Source organism: Megalopta genalis, chromosome 6 (assembly GCF_051020955.1).
Source record: "Megalopta genalis isolate 19385.01 chromosome 6, iyMegGena1_principal, whole genome shotgun sequence".
NCBI lineage: Eukaryota > Metazoa > Arthropoda > Insecta > Hymenoptera > Halictidae > Megalopta > Megalopta genalis.
Window position 1 is genome coordinate 13,326,484 of NC_135018.1, and position 19,275 is coordinate 13,345,758.

At 36.7% G+C, this 19,275-nt stretch overlaps 2 protein-coding genes across 2 annotated transcripts in view; both read left to right on the forward strand.

The window, feature by feature from the left end:
• LOC117226119 (follistatin-A) overlaps positions 1-14,405 on the forward strand; it is a 105,157-nt gene extending 90,752 nt beyond the window's left edge. Inside the window, exon 7 of the mRNA XM_076523281.1 lies at positions 1,316-14,405. Within this exon, the coding sequence (XP_076379396.1) occupies positions 1,316-1,440 (125 nt within the window). The 3' untranslated portion in view covers positions 1,441-14,405. The remainder of the gene's footprint in view (positions 1-1,315) is intronic.
• Positions 14,406-15,190: 785 nt separating this feature from the next.
• On the forward strand, positions 15,191-16,743 carry LOC143259580 (putative GPI-anchor transamidase). The gene is made up of 4 exons (XM_076522577.1): positions 15,191-15,465; positions 15,544-16,149; positions 16,232-16,342; positions 16,423-16,743. Exons 1-4 carry the CDS (start codon positions 15,409-15,411, stop codon positions 16,651-16,653), a joined length of 1,005 nt encoding a protein of 334 aa, XP_076378692.1. The 5' UTR covers positions 15,191-15,408; the 3' UTR covers positions 16,654-16,743.
• The last annotated feature ends 2,532 nt before the right edge of the window (positions 16,744-19,275 follow it).

Consider the following 19,275-nt stretch of genomic DNA (forward strand, 5'->3'; position numbering starts at 1 on the left):
GGAAACGTGCTTATATTGTAATTACATCAGAAAACGATACAATGACGGTTCCACTGTTACGCAAATTATAAGAGGGATCGTAATACGTTGCCGAGCAGAAGCTTTTCAACGGTTCGCATTGTCTTTACGCAGCAAACCATAAACGCAGGATAACGGTGCCTGCGTTTTACGTTTCACTGAACCGGTCACGGGAAAATCGAACGCTACGACACACATTTCCGAACGTTATTTCAATCGCAGCTAGCTAAATAAATACTCTTTTAATTTATAGCCCGATAATCTGGTCGAACCGTAAACGCTGTTCCAACGAGAAACACTTTTCTTGTTTCATATTTTTTCATTTCTCCCATTTAGCTCCGAAAATTACTGGCTCGATCTTTCTGCACATCGTTTTAATTCAAACTGTTTTAAGATAATTTCAATCGACGCTTTGGATTATTTCTGAGTTAAAAGACATTGATTATAAAAGTTCTGATGCAGTAGAAATTATCACTGAACGGTGACATTTTTGTGATAATATTTTACTTTAAGAGGATTCAATTCGTTTGATACAAATTGCGATTTTAATCTTTTCGAGAACTTTCTACTTTAAATCAAACTTAAAAAATGATGGCATTCAAAGCGTTCTTTTTTTTTATAGTTTATCGATTTATTTCTTTGTTATTCCTTCTTTTCAATGCTCTTTGTGTCATATTCCTGTTTATATTATATATATTCGCATTATTTTACAATCTCTATTCGAACCGAGAATTATTCGAACAATTTATCAAATGATGCTTTATTCGAATAAGTAGATAGAATTCTTCATTCGAATAGAAATTATAAAATTATTCGAATAGAGCTTGTAAAATTATTCGCACAATAATGCGAATAATTGTTGACTATTTTCGTTTTTACGTAATTTTATAATACCCGCAAGTAAAAAGGAATATGGAATATTGAAGGAACGAATATAAAATAAATGAATCGATAAACTATAAAAAAAACACTTCATATTCTATAACTTTTATTCAAACCGATTATTTTCCTCGCGAATTATGTGAATAAAATCTCATTCGGATAAACTGTTGCCTAGATGAATTTTTATTCGATTCGATATTCATTCGACACTGTCCAATCAAATTGTATTCGTCACCATCTATCAATTACCGAATAAAATTTTGCACAGCCCTGAAAACAACGTATTTTTTCGACATGAGAAAGAATCTTCCCTCCGCGCAAAAGCGAGACGGGAACGAATGATCCGTCGACCAAATCATCGTACATTATTACGCAACCGTCGATTAATCATCCTTTGCTACCACGTTTGTTGCAGAAGAGGACAACACCTCGAGCAACTATGGCGTCGATCTGGCGGACGAGGACGCGAGATTCGAGGACACAGAATCGGAGTCCTTATCGTACAACGGGCAGACGCATCGCTCCCTGGCGTTGTCGTAGCGCGCGATCGATCGAGATCGCTCTCGATCCTCTTTGCCGCCAGATAAGTCGTAGATCTCTCTCTCTCTCTCTCTCTTTCTCTCTTCCATTCTCTCTTTCTCTCTGTCTCTCTTTCTCTACCGACCGTTTAGGAGGGTCGCGAGCCGACGCGGGAACTTTTCGATCGCAGATTATCGAAACGCGAGCTGCTCTCGAGGATCCAGAGAGGACGAGGACGATGCAACCGGTCACGTTACGCTTCCCGCAGGATGCGCCTCTCCGCGGGCACCGTTCATTATCGGTGCACGAGTTGCACCGGCGTCCCGCGACCGATAACATAGGTTAAGGGCGGATCAGTATTCTTTTCTCTGTTTTCGGAGAACCCGATTGCCAACGGATTCCGACGGATTAACACTTTCGCGGTTTTGCATGCGTCGCAATTCGCCGCGACCGCACGCTGCAGTTTGCGCAGGTTTGTATTCATTCACAGCGATCGCTGGAAATTTCATTGACGGAAATCTCGTTATCGAACATTTCGTCAATGGAAATTTCGTTACTGAAAATTTCATTGATGGAAATTTCATTGCCGGAAATTTCGTCGATGGAAATTTCGTTGCGAGAAATTCCATTTGACGGGTTCGGTCCTTGGAAAAACTTTGATTTCCTTCATCTTTTTTGTTTCCATTCATACTTATCGAACTGATTGAACATGCGTTCTGTTGAACCCTTGCCATACTTTTCTCTACAGCTACAACGATTAGCTCGTTGCACTCGAAATTATTTTCAGTCGAATTTCATCGAGCATGTTTGTTTAATCTACGGTCAGAGTTGGGCAAATTTTATTTCAAACCTAAAATCTTCAATTTAATTTTAAAAAATCAATCAAATAGATTCTCGAATAGTTCATTCATTATTTCTTATTTGCAAACGAAACGGTATCTTTTGTTTTTGATTTTAGGGAAAGACAAATAACAAATCATTTTTGTTTGCTCTTTCGCCTGTCGGACGTTATTAGTTTTGCAAATAACATGGACTTTGATACTGTATGAATTTTTGGGTTTGATATTCGCTATTCAACGTGTTAAATATCGAGGGCAAGAGAACAAAATTTTACTTAACAGTATAGCAAGTGGTAAACTTGGTGTATCTGAAGTGTTTTAAATGTTCAGGTGATTCGTAATTTAAAAGACCGTATGTATTCGTTTACCCTAATTAAAACATCGACACGTTTGTGTGTAAATTGAATACGTTTGACAATGGTACATCAAATTGAACTTGAAAGTAATACCTTGAACGATGTAGAACATAATTGTTGTGCTTTGAACGATAATCGAGCCCCGATCGGGTTCGCGTTAGTAATTCTAATCGTCCAGATTAACGGCCGATCGTAATTTCTAGTATTAATTTGTTAGTCTCGATTTCAGGCGAAATTGTGCAATAGTTTCACTTCGTTTAACTTTAGATCGTTTTAATTAATTTATTGTTCCCGAATAAATGGCGACGAACGAAGTCTGACTGAAAAATCGTGCAAACTATGTTAGCATAATATTAGCTTTCTCGGTTACCTTAAATGTACATACTGTATAAAACGAGTTTTAGTTAGTTACTTCTATTGTTATAGTTTTACTGTGAGGTGCACAGGACATCTGATAGTTGTTTGTAATAGAGAAGCATGGAATATCGCGGATGCCTGTAATATTGTTTCACGTTCAATTTGTTGGCTGCTGCAACGATTAATTGTGACATTGCTTATCTCAATTGTCTTCGAAACATGTCTGACACCTGCAACACGATAAAATGTCAGAACATTCCGAAGATCGCGAAACCTAGTTGAACGCGTGTTCAAAATTTTGAAACGATCGAGAATCGTTATTCATAATACGGTTAAGCATTTTCATAATATAAGTTCGATAGAATGCGGATCGCTTTAAATAATACGAAACCTGCACAAAACGAAACAATTGCGTGACGCCATCGCCCGAGCGCATATAATACGAAACAAGGATACGAAATGATCGTGTTATAAATGCAAGAATCGGCGTGGCTTCTATCGCGAGCAGAAACGCCGACACTGATTCTCTGTCGTCGACGAAGCCCGCGTCGCGTTCGCCAAACACGAGAATTGCCAGTACGGAATCGCGAACGTGTTAATGCCGTCGACAGCGATCCACGATCTCCGAAGGACTTTGAAATTAGTTGGATTTGTGGCGTAGCAATTGTACTTGTTATCACTCGACGAGCGTAGATCAGACACCTTGATTCTTAGAGTCCAAAGAATAGAAAGGACGCGCAGCTAACTCGAACACACCGTACGTATACATATAAACATAAACGAATCTTAACGCGAATTACGCGACACTCGCAGAAGCAGTTCACGACTGGACACGCGGATTATCGTCTCGCTTTCACAACGCCAACGGAACAATGTTGCACGACTGTTTATCGTTCGATGATCGACTCGGGCTCTCGGGCATAAGGCATAAGGGAGCACTGCCACGAACGGAACACCTTTATTTAGAACCGAATAACAAAGAGGAACTAAACGACCTATCTGATTCTAGTTTACAACATTCGAAAGATCAGCTCTTTTACTATAAGAACGCACACACTGTCAATGAATTTCTCATAGGTTTACTTGCTTTATTTTCAATTTCTTTTTTAAACGATGCGTTTCGTTCCATTCATCGATTGATCGCATCGAATGTAACGAACTAATCAATATTAGTATTGATCTTGCAAGTACTGTTCTTTTTTATTCATTTTAAGAACATATCGTATTATATGCTAATCACGTGAATCTTCTTCGCATCTTTGGATTAATATCACGTTCTAGTATTTTATGACAAAAAGTATAATCCTTTCAACGCAAGGAGAAATTGACAAAAATTCAGACAAAATTTGTGAAATAAAGGTATCTTAAAAATTAGTGACATAATGACGAAAAGAAGTTTAGGGCAGCTTCAAGATTCACAAGTTTTTAGATAATGGTAGTGTCCCATTCATGGTAATTCTCCCCTGCTCGTTTCATGACTACGATCGCCGGATAGGTCGAAATAACTTGTCGCGGATTTTTTCATAATACTTTAACGCCGAGCGAATAAGTTCGCGAACTTGGAACAGCAGCAGGTGACTTTTCGAAGAAACCGCGAACCGGTTATTTCGGCTAAAAGATGCTTCTAGAGCTGAAGAATCTCTTACACCGATGCTCTGTGTCTCACGGAATCAAGAACTTTCCAATCGATGCACCAACTTTCGTAAATTCGACGTTCGGGTCGAAGGAACTTGCGACGTTTCGATCATGTTTATCCTTTGTCCTCCGACACTCTACGCCATCTTGCTGGAAATATTCGCTCCTAAGAGCTGATCGCTAATTAGATTTGCTGAAATACTCGTAAACACGATCCTCTCGTCTCGGCGAAGCGTTCGCCGTCATCGGTCGCAGAGCACAAGAAGGCTCTTCCGTTTCAAAGGAAATCGGATGAACTCGGATTGCATTGAATCATCCGAAATGAAAGACGGCGGAACAAACGGGAGATTAATTTCGCGCGACGCAGTATTTGTTGTTAATAACCGCGTGACGGAGGCACGCGTGCTCGCTTTAACGAAACGGCCATTCGATCGATCCGACTGAACGCACTCTTTTCATCGTTGATTTTTGAAATACGCTAGTTTCTCCGAGTTTTATCGATTCGACGCAAAAACGTCGAGAGTTCCGGGAATTATCCTGTCGCGGAGCTGGGCCAAGTTTTATTCGGATGACGGATAAAGGATCAGGATTAACGAATCAAATTTTATTCGAATGAAAAATCATTCGAATAAGAAATTATTTGTTACTCGAATAAGAATTTATTTGTACAGGAATTAATTCGAAAAATATTCGATTTTTGGATACAAATTCTACTATTGTATAGTGTTTCTTTTTCATTTATTGGTTAATTTCTTTCTTATATTAATTTTTACAATTATCTTTTTTTGTGTAATTAAATAATATTTTCACGGGTGCGAAGGAAGTTATCTTACATTACAGATTTCATATTTGTAACACATGTTTGCTTAAAAATTTACGCAAAAAACGGTCAACAATAACTGGCATTATCATTCGAATAATATTACAATTTCTGTTCGAATAATTTATTCGAAGAAAGAATGAAAAGTTATTCAAATTAATATATAGAATAATTAGTTACGAATAATGAATAATCGTTGAATAATTATTTTCGATGAATGTTTATTCGAAACGATTCGAATAATGCCCAACTTTATTCTGTCGACACTGTTGCAGATCTACGGTGTACTCCCTATTTGAATAACAAAATGCGTGAATTACTATTCGATATACGACGCTATCGATTACTATTTCGCGTTATTTTTGCGCACATTTTGTTTGATTTCATTTCAATGTAAATTTCAGCGCCCAACTGGCCGCTATAACATTTGCATAGCTGTTCTTTCCGGATGTCGTGAGTGTAATATACAAGGTGTCTCGTTTGTAATGAAAATCTCAATTGCCCGCGCTAATACGTCTTCGAAGCTCATCTGCAAATATTGTTCGCTCTTTCTTAATTACGTTCTCGCTTTACATACGAACGAATATAATTTATATGCCCATCGTGACCGAGACATCCGCGTAATGAACACTGGATGATGACAGCATGATTTTTGCAAGGGTAGAATTATGACCCGATGCTTAATGCGAAACAGTTCGAACACGTTTCTCGAATACGACCACGGAACACAAAACAGTTTTAACGAAACATATCCGAAAGCTAGTTTTTAAAAGAATCTTCAACGTATACTTTTCCTATCGGCCGTAAAACACGAGGGGTAAAAACAACCCTTAAACTGAACGATTAGATTTAGAACAATAAAATTCTTTTTCATTGTTTCTGTCGAACGCAGAAGTTAATCAGGTAGAAAATTTTAATTTTGAATAATAAGTGTCAATTGTCTCGAAATTTTTCTTAATGATAATTAATCGATTAACAAGTAGTAAGTAACATATCGCAAAATGTGATTGAAATTCTTTCTCGTGCTATTTAAACAAGTTTCCTCGAACATCATCATGCATGCGACTTCATTCTCCATTAAGAATACACAGTTTACGATGATCGATCGTGCTACACCTTCCTTATAAATTTATCAGCTTTCGTCCATTCAATGCAGACAATAGCCAATAAAACAAGCATGTTTTAATCATTTGTCGAGATACCGTGTCTCGCACAATTATCACAAAAATCGTTTTATGCGACTCGAGTATATCCGGTTGTTCGGAAAGTATTTTCGTTTTTCAAACAAACACTTGATTCAATATTTTGTCAAATAAATTCACGAAGTGGCCAGTACATATTGAATAAAATTTATAATACATACTTTTTATATAATTTATATGATATAAAGATTGAATATTAAACGATCGCCTTTTATTTTCCATTGAAAAAGGAACGAAGACACTTTTAAACCGAATTTTAAACCTTTTGGCACTGGCGTTCTGTCAACACATCTTTTCCGTAACACAATATTTTTCTTACTTTAACAACATTCTTACCTTTTCGATAATAAAAAATATATATACCGGAAATACTGCTTTCGTTTCCATATTTGATGGGTCGTCTAAAGAATCAAACAAAATTGTTTACAAGTAAGCCTTGAAATGTCAATTGTCAAAACATACGATAACTAGACTGCAGATTTTCTGCATTTATGAAAAAAGAAACGACCAGGTCGAATACAAAGCTGTACGGACATTATAGGAATTACAGTATATTTTTACGTGATGTACAACTAATTCGAATTATTGAAAGAAGAAACACCGGATTTATATTTCTTGCAATTAACTCAGACGATTTTTATTTTCCATAAAGATCCGCGGGTCTAATTAACGATGATACGGCTCAGAATGAAGCTGGCTGATTAAGAACCTGGCGATGTCGGTTGGCGAAAAAACGAAGTTACTTTCCGAACAATCCAATATTAGATTTGAAAGTTCGTCGCAAGCCAAGCGACAGTCACGCGGTGCAGAACGTGTTACAAAATACAGGATTTCAACAAAGCAACGTTACGCTCGGATGAATCTTGCCGTTCGGCGCGTTTACCCGCGGGATCGTGCCGGCAATAATCATTCGAGCAACGCGAGCGTTCGACGTCTTTCACCGGCATTGAGCTCGCACGATTTTTCCCGGCCCGAAGGGAATATTTTACGCTTAGAAACGACAGGTAACGAGCGCCCGTGAAGTTATGCATTCTTAAACGCGCATAGAATATTAGACAGTGTATATCTTCGGTGTCCATTGGTCTGCAACGAAGTTTCGATCGTTCCAGTGCGTCCAGTCTGGCGCCAGTAGAATTCACGTGATATTCGTACTTAATTTATTTTAGCTTTACGGGCTGCGTAACTGGCCCCGGTTGTTCGCGCCCATTTTATCGACCATAGTCACGTATCTGTCATTTTTTTTCTTGGCCGTCTTTAAGAACCGTGTCCAAGCACCGGCGAACGTTCCGCAACGCGGCATTTTTCTTTCGCCGCCACTCGTCGCCGGTCTCGCTTAAAAACCGATCGCGGTAAGGACACCCGCGAGGATCGGGCAATTTATCGGGAAATGATCGATTGGCTGCTACAGTTTTCTGTCGTCCCGTTAATTTATTCCTGGACGGGAAAGTCCACGGAACGCGGCTTGAACTGTCCGCCATTTTTGGCGCACGCGATTGTCCGAAATTCCTGGCGATTCAAATATCAACAACACTCGAGCGACGGACATTATTGACAAAAATTGAACGGAGTTCGTTTAAACTTTTATTCAACGATTTTTGCCAGCATACTTTTTAAAGTATTCTGGGTACGTCGGTTTTTCTGTAAACCTTAATGAAACATGTAACAATTTAAATTAAAGCGACTAGATATTCAAACAACAATTTCTCAATTTTGTTATTCGACTGTTAAATTTCGGTTGTTGCTGGCATCAACGTTAGCTTTTAAATGTAATGCAATAATTTCGTGGTGGGGTCGAAGAAATTTATTCAATGATATAGAAGTTGAAAAGTTGAGATGCATGATGCTGAATACTCCTTCAGCCATCTTGCATTTTGCGGCTGTTAATAGATTTTTCATTGATGATCTAAGCTAATATATTAAATTTAACTTCTTGTGAACTATTATACAATTGGATTTTTAGGTGACTTTTAAATATCGAGCATCAACAAGTAGATCTGGACATCGATTTGCATAATTGATATCCAAATGTAAAGTTCTTCCTACACGAATCTCTGTTGAACTATTTATATTAAAATATTCATTTGAGAAAATTGCTGGCTTGGAACGATCATTCTGACATGATATTTTTATTCTAATTTCAAACATTATGCTTGACTGTTTATCTCGTACACAAATTCTAAATGATTTTTGTTATCCAATGAACTAGCCAATTCATTTTATTCATCTATTGAATCATAATTATAATATTCTTGAGACGTTCTTTCCAACCTTTCAGTGTTGCACGTCGACTAAAAAAATCGCGTATCATTGTAAATCAGATATGACACACACGATTGCAAAGTCTCGTTCATATAAATTAATATTTACAGTACTCTTGAGCCGTTCTTTGTCATTCGACGTTAGAGATCGATTGAAAAATTCGCGCGTTATTGTAAATCGGGTAGGACACACATGTTTGCGAAGTCCTCGTTCCCACGGTGCAAGAAAAATAGCAAGAAAGCATCCGTCTCGGTGATTTCCATTCACCGGAGGAAACTCGGTCTAGAATTTTACGTTTTGCCGTGGAATATGCCCGATCCAGCGATGAAATGTGCCCGTGGAATTCTAAACTCTCGCTTTCTCCGTCCGCCGTCCGCCTTTTTCGCTGTTTCTTCAGCCGACGAACTCTCCGTGTCCCATGAGACTGCGATTTTGCGGAATGCAAACGTCTTATGGCTACCATCCTCGCGAAACAATTAACGTTCCTGACAGGCACAAAAGTGTTCCGAGAAGCGGGCGGACGTGTCACGGTGCACCCCGCCTCGCAGAAATACAGGATTGGAATTACATTGCAACGTCCGCCGGCGGAATGGGGAGGCGATCGGGTTTTCGCCGGTGCGTTCCTTTTCCTGATAATCCGATCTGGATTCCGCGTTATCGGCGTTATTAACCGCGACTAATTAATTCGAAGTGAAGCCGGCCGTTTCGATGCTATTCAACCGTACCCACGGAGCGACCATCGCGCTCCGATTATCAGCGATTTTTTCGCACTCGGATCGGTCGTTTCCGGTACTGATCACCGTTTCTTTAATGGCTAATAGATCAGCGTTTCTTTAGTGGCTGATAGATCGCCGTTTCTTTAGTGGCTAATAAACCTATTTTTTTTTATTCATAATTTTCGATTAAAAACACTAATTTAGTAAAAGTAGATGCACGTTTGAAAATTCAAACTATGTTTTCTTTTACAATCTACTGAAAAACACAGGGAAAAAATTCCGCTTCTACATAGTAAAGGAAAAACTGAATATATGGAAATTCACAGATTTGAAAAATGAGTCCTTAATACGGGACCCAGTTTGACTTTTCCAGAAAATTTATTTCTTCTTTCCTTTTTTCCACACATTGAGTTTATACACTGAGTCCATTCTGCGTCATAATTATCTTCATAATCGGTTTCATCGTTTAGAATAATTTCTTCTTCATTGTTTGGTGAACTATCACTTTCTATACGTTATATTCGAGTGGATTTCTTTTTTTTTGGAATAGCCTTTTTTGGTTTAGTATTTGTAATAAGAACTGAAAAAGGTTTCGTATTTTGGAAACAATAATACGTCGAATATTAAGGAATTTCGAGGATAACTGTACAATCTTTAATGATATACAACTAGTAAATCGTAAACGTCATTGAATGCGCAACACAATAATATTTATGAAAATCACTATACACTTTCCATTTTTAAGATATTTTTAATACGATCGTATTTTACAATTGACCAAAATTGACCAAAAAAAAGTAAGGGATGTAGCGATGACTAACGAAGCACAGTACTTCGTTCACGCTATACACATTTTTTTCGTAATAATCATATATCTTTTTCATTTGTTCGTTTCATTTCGCCTCCAAATATTCGAAACATCTGAAAATTTACGAATATATGTTAGTATTTATAATATAACATATCAATTTATTAAATATATTGTATAATTTATATTATACCAATATTTGGCCTCTGAGTATTCGGAACTTCTGACAATTTACGAATGTATATTAGTCTTCGCTAACTCTGCAATTTAATCAGCAACTTGTACCTACTTTTTACGCGTGACGAGTATACCCGCCGTAACACAAAATATCGCCATTTCTTCGCGGCGAGTATACTCGTCGAAAACGGCTAACCGATCTAAGAGAAATTCTTTCATTTCTGCACTAACAGTTTCCGCGAGGAGCCTTCAATTCGGAATCTAGCATTGTTTCGTAAAGAGTCGATCTTATCTTGACAGAAAAATCGGACTATCATCGTTAGAAACGAGGCGCGTTCGTCAGCTTGTAGAAGGAGAACGAAAAGAACCGCGATGACACGAGGGATGCATTAAAAAGGAAGGGGAAAGAATACGAAACGGAAAAATAGAAAGGAAAAGAAACATAAACCGTGGACGAGAATTCGTGACACGTACAGGACAGCGCCTACGAGACAGAGACACGGACAGCTATAAATTGATTTAGATGGAAATGTAATTGTATGCGATAATATAGTTCCTGTATTATACATAACATAAATTAATATAAATTATTACATAGTAGCCGTAGATTATATTAGATAGTAGTACGTTACTGGGAACCAAAAATTACACGTGTCGCGCATCAATATCTGCCGTAATTAATCGTCGATGTCGAGCGAACGCGCGTACTATGCAAGCCCTCGGTTCCGAAGGATTTACTTGGAAATTATAGTGGGATATTCGATTATCGATCGAGAAACGAAGTGCGTACGGTAGTATCAAGCAAGGACAATAAAGAAAGTCTATCGGATAATTTATACGCGCGTCCTCCTTTTCTCCCTCGTCGTTGGAAGGAAACGCGAAGATCGAAGGAGAAACGGAGGAGTCGGATGTCGTTGGAGAAATTATGCGAAAATTTAACATAGATTTACCTTCGCCTGAACCCCGAGCTCTGACCGACGCACCTTGAGCCTGAAGTTTCGATGGGAAATCCCTTTCTTGATAATCATTGTTGAGATTTAAAGAACGAAACACTACGTCTTCCATGAGATTGTTTTGTACTTCCCTCCCGTTCGAATCTTTTGCGTCGCCTAAATTCGACGGAGAACAACGGTTTCATTGTGCGCGCGGGCCAGGAAGTTGGTTCAGGACTCGTGAGACACGATGATTTTAAGGACCGATCGATGTATCATTGATATTAGTGCCAATTACGATCACGATATGTCGCGTATTTTTCGATATTACGTACCTTTGTTATACACGGCGTACTAATATCCCGATTATCCTCGTTTGCGGAGACCGTTCGTCATGTATTGTGCACAATCCGAATGGGATTCTGTCAATAATCATAGTTGTACTATCGATCTGTGCTATGTACTCAATCGTCAGATGTAAGATGAATTCTCGGCACCGGGGATTCTGTAAAAGTATAACCGCAGAATGGCGTAAAGCGAATCGCGGTGCAACGAGGAGAATAGGGTTTGAATTATTTAATCGTTGAGACATTGGAAGGCAAACGACAATTGTAGATAAATACGTTTTCTTAGAAGTTATTCGGACTTTCGCGGAAACATAGTTCGCTTTATTTCAATTTATTTCCTACGCTACTGCATCCTTCGTTGTACCGTCGATTTCAACCTGTAAATATTCATTGAATTACACGAAGCACGCGCCGCAGGATTATTGTGTAAAGGACATATTGAAATTGTTTGCGTTATTCATGCTTCATCCACCACCGTCGCAGCTTCATCGTTATCTATAATCCATCGCTGCGATACAGGAACACGAACATTCAGCGTAAAACGTTATTTATTCTCGCTAAATATTATTAAGCGACTTCATTTTAAGATAGGTGCACTGTAATAAATTTCTCATAGTTAATTCGTTACTTCCGCTTAAATTATTGAATAAGTCACCCCAATTAAATCACGAGAACGCTGGTATTTTATAGAGACTGTACACCAGGATAACTTATCGTCGTGACGTTCCAGGAATTTGTTTAATTGCAGCATCCGTGGAATTCGTAAAAATGAAATTTACCGTTTAGAACGGTTTTCAATGAACATCGTTTGAAGAATACGCCCGATCGGTGGACCATACGAATCGCTGCGTTAGCAGAAATGTCTTATTTGTTCGTACATTCTAATAAGTAAACGATTCTTGAATTCGATACACATCACGTTAAACTTTGTGTATTTGAAACTTCTGCACAAATGTGAAGATACAGCATTTCAAAAATCAACGCATCCGAGGAAGGGAGAAACTATCATATTTTAATGGCGTCGAAGAATATGTTACAAGTATTACAGCATAAGCATGAGGTCATTGCGGATTTTGAGCGTTTATGAGAAAATCCATACGGTGAAATACATTTTTAAATATAATTGAAATTATTCAGGGGAAAGGTGCGCCCTTATTCAACTTTCCATTTGTGAAAATGTTTATTTTGCATCAAAATCCGCAGCCCACTTGTGTCATTCTTTACAACGTTTCAGCTGAAAGTATTTGCAAACCAAAATCCGTATCTTTGGCCCGTAATCCAAATTTTCGTTCGATACAAGTAGAAGATTCTGGCTGACGGTATTAACCCTCATTAGTTCCTCATGTTTCCGAATAAATGATACTGCAGATTGTTCTGTTGTGTCTGAATCATGCGAATCATTTTATCTGAAATTTTTCTTCGAAATAGGGCACCTATTTATACATTGACATTTTACTAGTGCGCCAATTTGACAGCGATGGAGGCATTAGGTTGGCAAGATGAGGGATGGACGAGGGTTAAAAATCATTGCGACGCGCTGACGCTAGCCTGTAACCTTTTGGGTAGGTTCGAGAGAAAGAAACAACCTTTAAATATCAGCTGGAAATGCAGAGTCACTGCTTCTATCGTTTCATCATTTCCGAATGAAAGAAAGGTACGAGTTTCTGAAAAAATTCGACGAACTTGGAACCAACTAAAGGACAAAGCCAGCATACCGTGGTACACTCGCGACGTATTACAGTGTAATAATTACACGACTCGTTTCTAGAACTCATCCGAGAGGACACAGACCGATGTAACGAGAGCGAGTGGGGAGAACGAACACGTGTAAATGAACAATAAAAGTCTCGTCCGCGGGAAATTCGAAAGTTCCGACGATCGAGAAAAATGTAGATCGAGAAATATGGAACACAAACCGAGCAACATATAAGTCTTCTATCATTCACAGAAGATAGGAATCACTTGGCGTGTAGCAGGTACAGTAGCAGCGGTTTCGCATTAACGATGTAAATGACTTTTCTCTGTCGCGCGAAGTCCGTGATCCACCTCGTTTTACGGGCAATTAATTACCCACGGAAAGATCCGTGGATTTTTCTGGCCGTTTCTCACGCGATAGAGTTACATCGTGAAACCGGTGCGAATGTAACCGTGACACGAAAACATGTTGTAAAGAGGGTCGTATAAGTAAACACAGTCGAGGGATGTCGTTTCTGTGAGGGACATTAAAATGGCGATTCGAGCGCGAAAACAGGATAGCCTATAATCATTAATTAATTTCTAAGTTACGAGAATGCTTTACCTAGGTGGTAACGAAATGAATTAACTTATAAATAAAATGAATAAATTTATATGTATACATATTATATGTATTCGCAAGACGTCCGTCTTGTTATATGTATATATACATATGTGTCTGTATGTGTGTATGTGAATGTATATACATACATATACATATATATCAGTTAGCAACCTACATTCAAGACTGTGGAAAACATCATAGGTGTATAAATGTTTAAATAAATTATTATAACGTGGCAATTGAGCCGGTTCATTTTCCTGATCCCTGCTACGTTCCTAAATTTGATAATAGCTGAGCTTCTGAAATTATCTATTGTATATTTTTTATTAATTATATGTTATAATGTATTTGAATTATTATATAATGATATTGAGATTTAAGCAAAAAGACAAGTGACTTTTAATAGTTTTAATTTTTTAAAGTGAACAAATTTTATAAAGATTTTTGAGAACCTTTTTTTATTTAGTTAATTTTTCATAATACGCATATCATTCTTCTCTAAATATTTACGCATCGTTAATTGCTATTTCAATAAACTTTTTATCCAATTAGTTTAGTCTCAAGAAAATTTAATTTTTTTTCTTTCATTAATAATTCTAACGAATTAAAAGTGATATAAAATTACGGTCAATATCGAATTTAAAAGTTTGATTTAGCTTTTCTATCTCGTCTTAAGGATCTCCAGTTGCTACGAATAAATAAAACTCCTCTTAAATTTATTTCAATCAAATAAAAATTTTCAATAAACGAAACATTTGAAAAAAACATAAAATAGACATTTTCAATAAATTGAAAATGGTATCAAATTGTATATAGTTCGAATATTTTATTCCTTTTTTTATCCATTTATGAAAGTCTTTGTGTGCTTTAATAGCATAAAACTCGACAATTTGCTTATAGAAACGATTAAATTAATTCGTAAAATACCATCCCCTTTTGTACTTCTTGATTTTAACACAGTAGCAGCACTTGTTAATTAGGTGGCAGAGACATCTGCCAGGTACCTGTGCAACTTTCTTAAGAGCAGTATGTTCAGTTTAAAGGTTATGTTCTTTAGTGCAATTTGTAAACAAAATCAAAGACGTCTACTATAATTGCAAATTTGTAAAGGAAACGATGAACAAAATTTCCGAACAAACTTGTTAGTATTTTATAGTATAGTATTTTATAATATAGTAAATTTCTGTATGATACAAAAGATAATAATTGATAAGTATTTATGTGACATGTGAAAACGTCGAAATGTATTTAAAAATTTTTATGACTTTGTGCCTTTTCAATTTACACTATGGCTGTGAGGTTTGTATATTCAAATTATTAATATATTTCGTAAATATATTATTATTTATCTGATTTATTGAATTCTAACCTTTGCAGGCACTAGAAGATTTCGTGAAGACCGGTCATTCCAATAATTGGGCAGTATTAGTCGACACCTCACGTTTCTGGTTTAATTACCGTCATGTTGCGAATGTATTATCAATATATCGAAGCGTAAAGCGACTGGGAATACCAGACTCACAAATCATCCTAATGATAGCAGACGACATGGCCTGTAATCCAAGAAATCCTAGACCAGCCACTGTCTTCAATAACATCAAGCAACATATTAATGTTTATGGAGACGATGTAGAAGTAGACTACAGAGGATACGAGGTCACTGTAGAAAATTTTGTTAGATTATTAACTGGAAGATTGGCACCAGAAACACCGAGGTCGAAGAAACTATTAACAGACGAAGGCTCTAACATTTTAATCTATCTCACGGGTCATGGAGGAAATGGATTCTTAAAGTTCCAAGACTCTGAGGAGATTACTAGTCAAGACCTTGGTGATGCACTAGAACAAATGTGGCAGAAGAGAAGATATCATGAAATATTGTTTATTGTTGATACTTGCCAAGCAAGTTCAATGTACGAGAAGTTCTATTCTCCTAACATTTTAGCTGTTGCTTCCAGTTTGGTGGGAGAAGACTCACTCTCTGTAAGATTTATTATTGTATTAAATTTGAACGTAGTGTATATTTTGAAAACCATAGAAGTATTAATCATTCTTTTGCTTACAGCATCACTTGGATCCAGCCATTGGAGTTTACATTATAGATAGATATACATATTACGCGTTAGATTTCTTAGAGAATGTAGAACCTTCGAGTACCAAGACTTTGGCAGAGTTTGTAAGTTCTAACCAAAGGCACTTTATAATCCAACTATTCTTACAGTTTCATCGTATTAATTTGACTTGTTTTTGTTCTAGCTCAAAGTATGTCCTAAGCATTACTGCTTATCAACCGTAGGTGTAAGGAAAGACTTGTTCAGAAGAGACCCTGAAAAAGTACCAGTCACAGATTTCTTTGGCTCGTTAAGGCCTGTAGAGTTAACTACGTCTATTATGAACGTTTTACCTGTTAAAACGAATACCACTGTTAGACCGGAAAAGAAGTATTCTTATGCTCCACAGTTTCCAGATATATCACAGTTTACATAGTACATAGAGAAATAAATGCCAAAGTTATAAAACAGTCTTAATATCTTAATTCTAAGAATGCTTAAATAAATTACTTTGTACGATACAAAATATGTACATTTCTTGTTAGTAAAACCGAAATTTTTCCCCGATAAGTCATTAAGTGATTCTCGAAAATTGAAAATTTGATATAATTATTTTTAATTTCACTATTTTACGATAATGCTTCAATAATTATGCTTCATTCTTTATTCGCCTCGATATTTCGCAATTAATATTGTATTTGTAACCAAAGTGAGAGCGTTTATTTATACATTTAACAAGACATGAGTGAATATTCTTGTCTCCAAAATTTGTATATTGCTCACTTGACATAGTAATACAAAATTAATGTGTACGAGTATGACTCACTGCTATGAAGTGTCGAGGTCAGAGACGTTTCTTACGAACAGTGACATAATAGATAATAAATTTTTATGACGAGACTGATATACATATAATGACACCGATATTTTTTACAAACATTTTTATATGCATATTTATGTCTGAAAATAACCATTAACTTATAATATCTTATGCAACTTTAATTTTTAAAATTTTTCACAATGATCGACCTTAATTGCGTCGTTAATTGTTGTTTTAATTCTACGGATTTAAAGAGGTGTTAAGATTTTATCCAGAAATTTGATTTTCATCGAGATACGGTCACAGACAACTTCTAGAATTATCTGTTGCCGTTGAGAAACGGTCTGCATCCGTAATCAGACGGAGAAAAAAGTCTAATTCGCTGAATCATCAACGATGTAAATATTAAACATTTCTCTGTATCATCGATAGCAGTCCATACGCATCATTTTCTTAATACGACAGAGTCGAAAATCTTCGTGATGATTTCATGAAATAGAAGTAGATGACGATAAAGAGACAGATGCGCGTATATAAGTGTGATTATCAGTGACATTTGACGACAGTTAGTGAAGCGCAATTGATACCTCAGGACGGAAATTACAATCGATCTATCAGCTCCTGATCATATGCAGATTTTACTGAAATCTACTTGTTGATTTATCTGTCTTTTGCAATACTATAAAAAGTAAGTACTCCTAGTGTAACGTTCAAACTACCAATGACGTGATAATTATCTTCACCTTGATGTCATGCAGTATGATCTTATTATTTATGGGATTAAAGATACATGTGCAATGTGAAAAGCCTCATTGACTACATTAAAAATAAGTAAATCAACTACATTCCAATGTGTTAGTGAGTTTTCATATTTTTTTAAAAACATAATATACTCGTTTCTTTCGAATTGAAAACACAAATGAAAGCAAATGCCTGAAATGTAAATTATTTACTCTAAGCTTTTTAAATGAAAAGAATTTAGAGGAAATACAATATTTACCGTGTTTTATATTAATTTCATACACTTGTTCTCTCGTTTGGAAACAAAACTGAAAAGTGGTAGCTATTAATACAATAATTATAATAACTGAACTTTCTTATACTAAGTTTTTTCCTTGTATATGTATATCAAAAATATATAATATTAGAAATGATTAAAAATAAATTAAAAGAGAATTTGAGATTTTTAACGTGATTAACATTGATTACAAAATATTTAATACTTTCCACAATTGACAACATGCTTCCCTTTTGCAATTTTGTATTATTTCAGATGCGCATTTTAATTTCCCTGACCATTATGTTCGCGCTGAGTGCTCCGTCGCTAGCATTTTCGACAAACAGGATGTCCGATAAGTACGTGGAAGTCCACGAGATTGACACAAATACACTGTCACCTATGGTGCAATTGCCACCTCAGGATCCAGCAATTCATTCGCTGCCAACGGATCCGTCAGTGCCTCTAATTCCAATTTGCACAAGAGAAGGATACTTCCGGGATCCCTTCAACTGCAGGAAATTCTACTACTGTCAAGATGCTGCTGCAATTCCTGCAGGATACTACTGTCATACTGGCCTGATATTCAATACGATCGCTAACGTCTGCGATGTCCCCGAATTCGTACAATGTTGAGCAGCTTTATTATCGAAGAACCCTAGATTACTTCGAGCTGTATGAATGTATTTATTCGTACATGTGTGTGTGTGTGTGCGCGCGTGTGTGTACATGAGTACATGAGTGTAAATAATTTCTCCACGTTTTGGTTGATGATCAATAGACTGCGGATATTTGCATTTAGGAGAAGCAAATAGTTTCTGCAATTTGCAATATCGAAAGGTAGAAAATTTCAGAGAAAAGAATCCGTTAGAATTATTAAACAAAAAGAATGAAATATTTTTCTTCCGTCTCTTATGCTCTTGTCTTCTGCGATTGGTGCAGAATATTATTTTTCTTCGTGAAGATCGACAGTCTGATGATCAATATTTACTCGACAGTATTTCTTGGATTGTGTGTGTGTGTGTGTGTGTGTGTGTAAAATATTTCCATTAGCTACATTATAAGTACTATTTCTGAAATTAGAATGATTGTTGGCAAGTACGACAGCAATATTTTCGTGGACACCTGTTTATAGAAACTGTTTTCGAATAAACGAAAAGCATAATAACAAAAGATTGAGTCCACCCTTTATCAATGATTTCCCAGTGACTGTCATCGTAGGTCGCCAATGAAACTCTGTC

What these genes read in the sequence shown, in the direction of transcription:
- LOC143259580 (XM_076522577.1), top strand. Translation starts at nt 15,409, where the DNA reads ATGTATTTAAAAATTTTTATGACTTTGTGCCTTTTCAATTTACACTAT. An exon ending in TGGGAGAAGACTCACTCTCT is followed by an intron (nt 16,150 to 16,231) that starts GTAAGATTTATT and finishes TTTTGCTTACAG; the next exon opens with CATCACTTGGATCCAGCCAT. An exon ending in CCAAGACTTTGGCAGAGTTT is followed by an intron (nt 16,343 to 16,422) that starts GTAAGTTCTAAC and finishes TTTTTGTTCTAG; the next exon opens with CTCAAAGTATGTCCTAAGCA.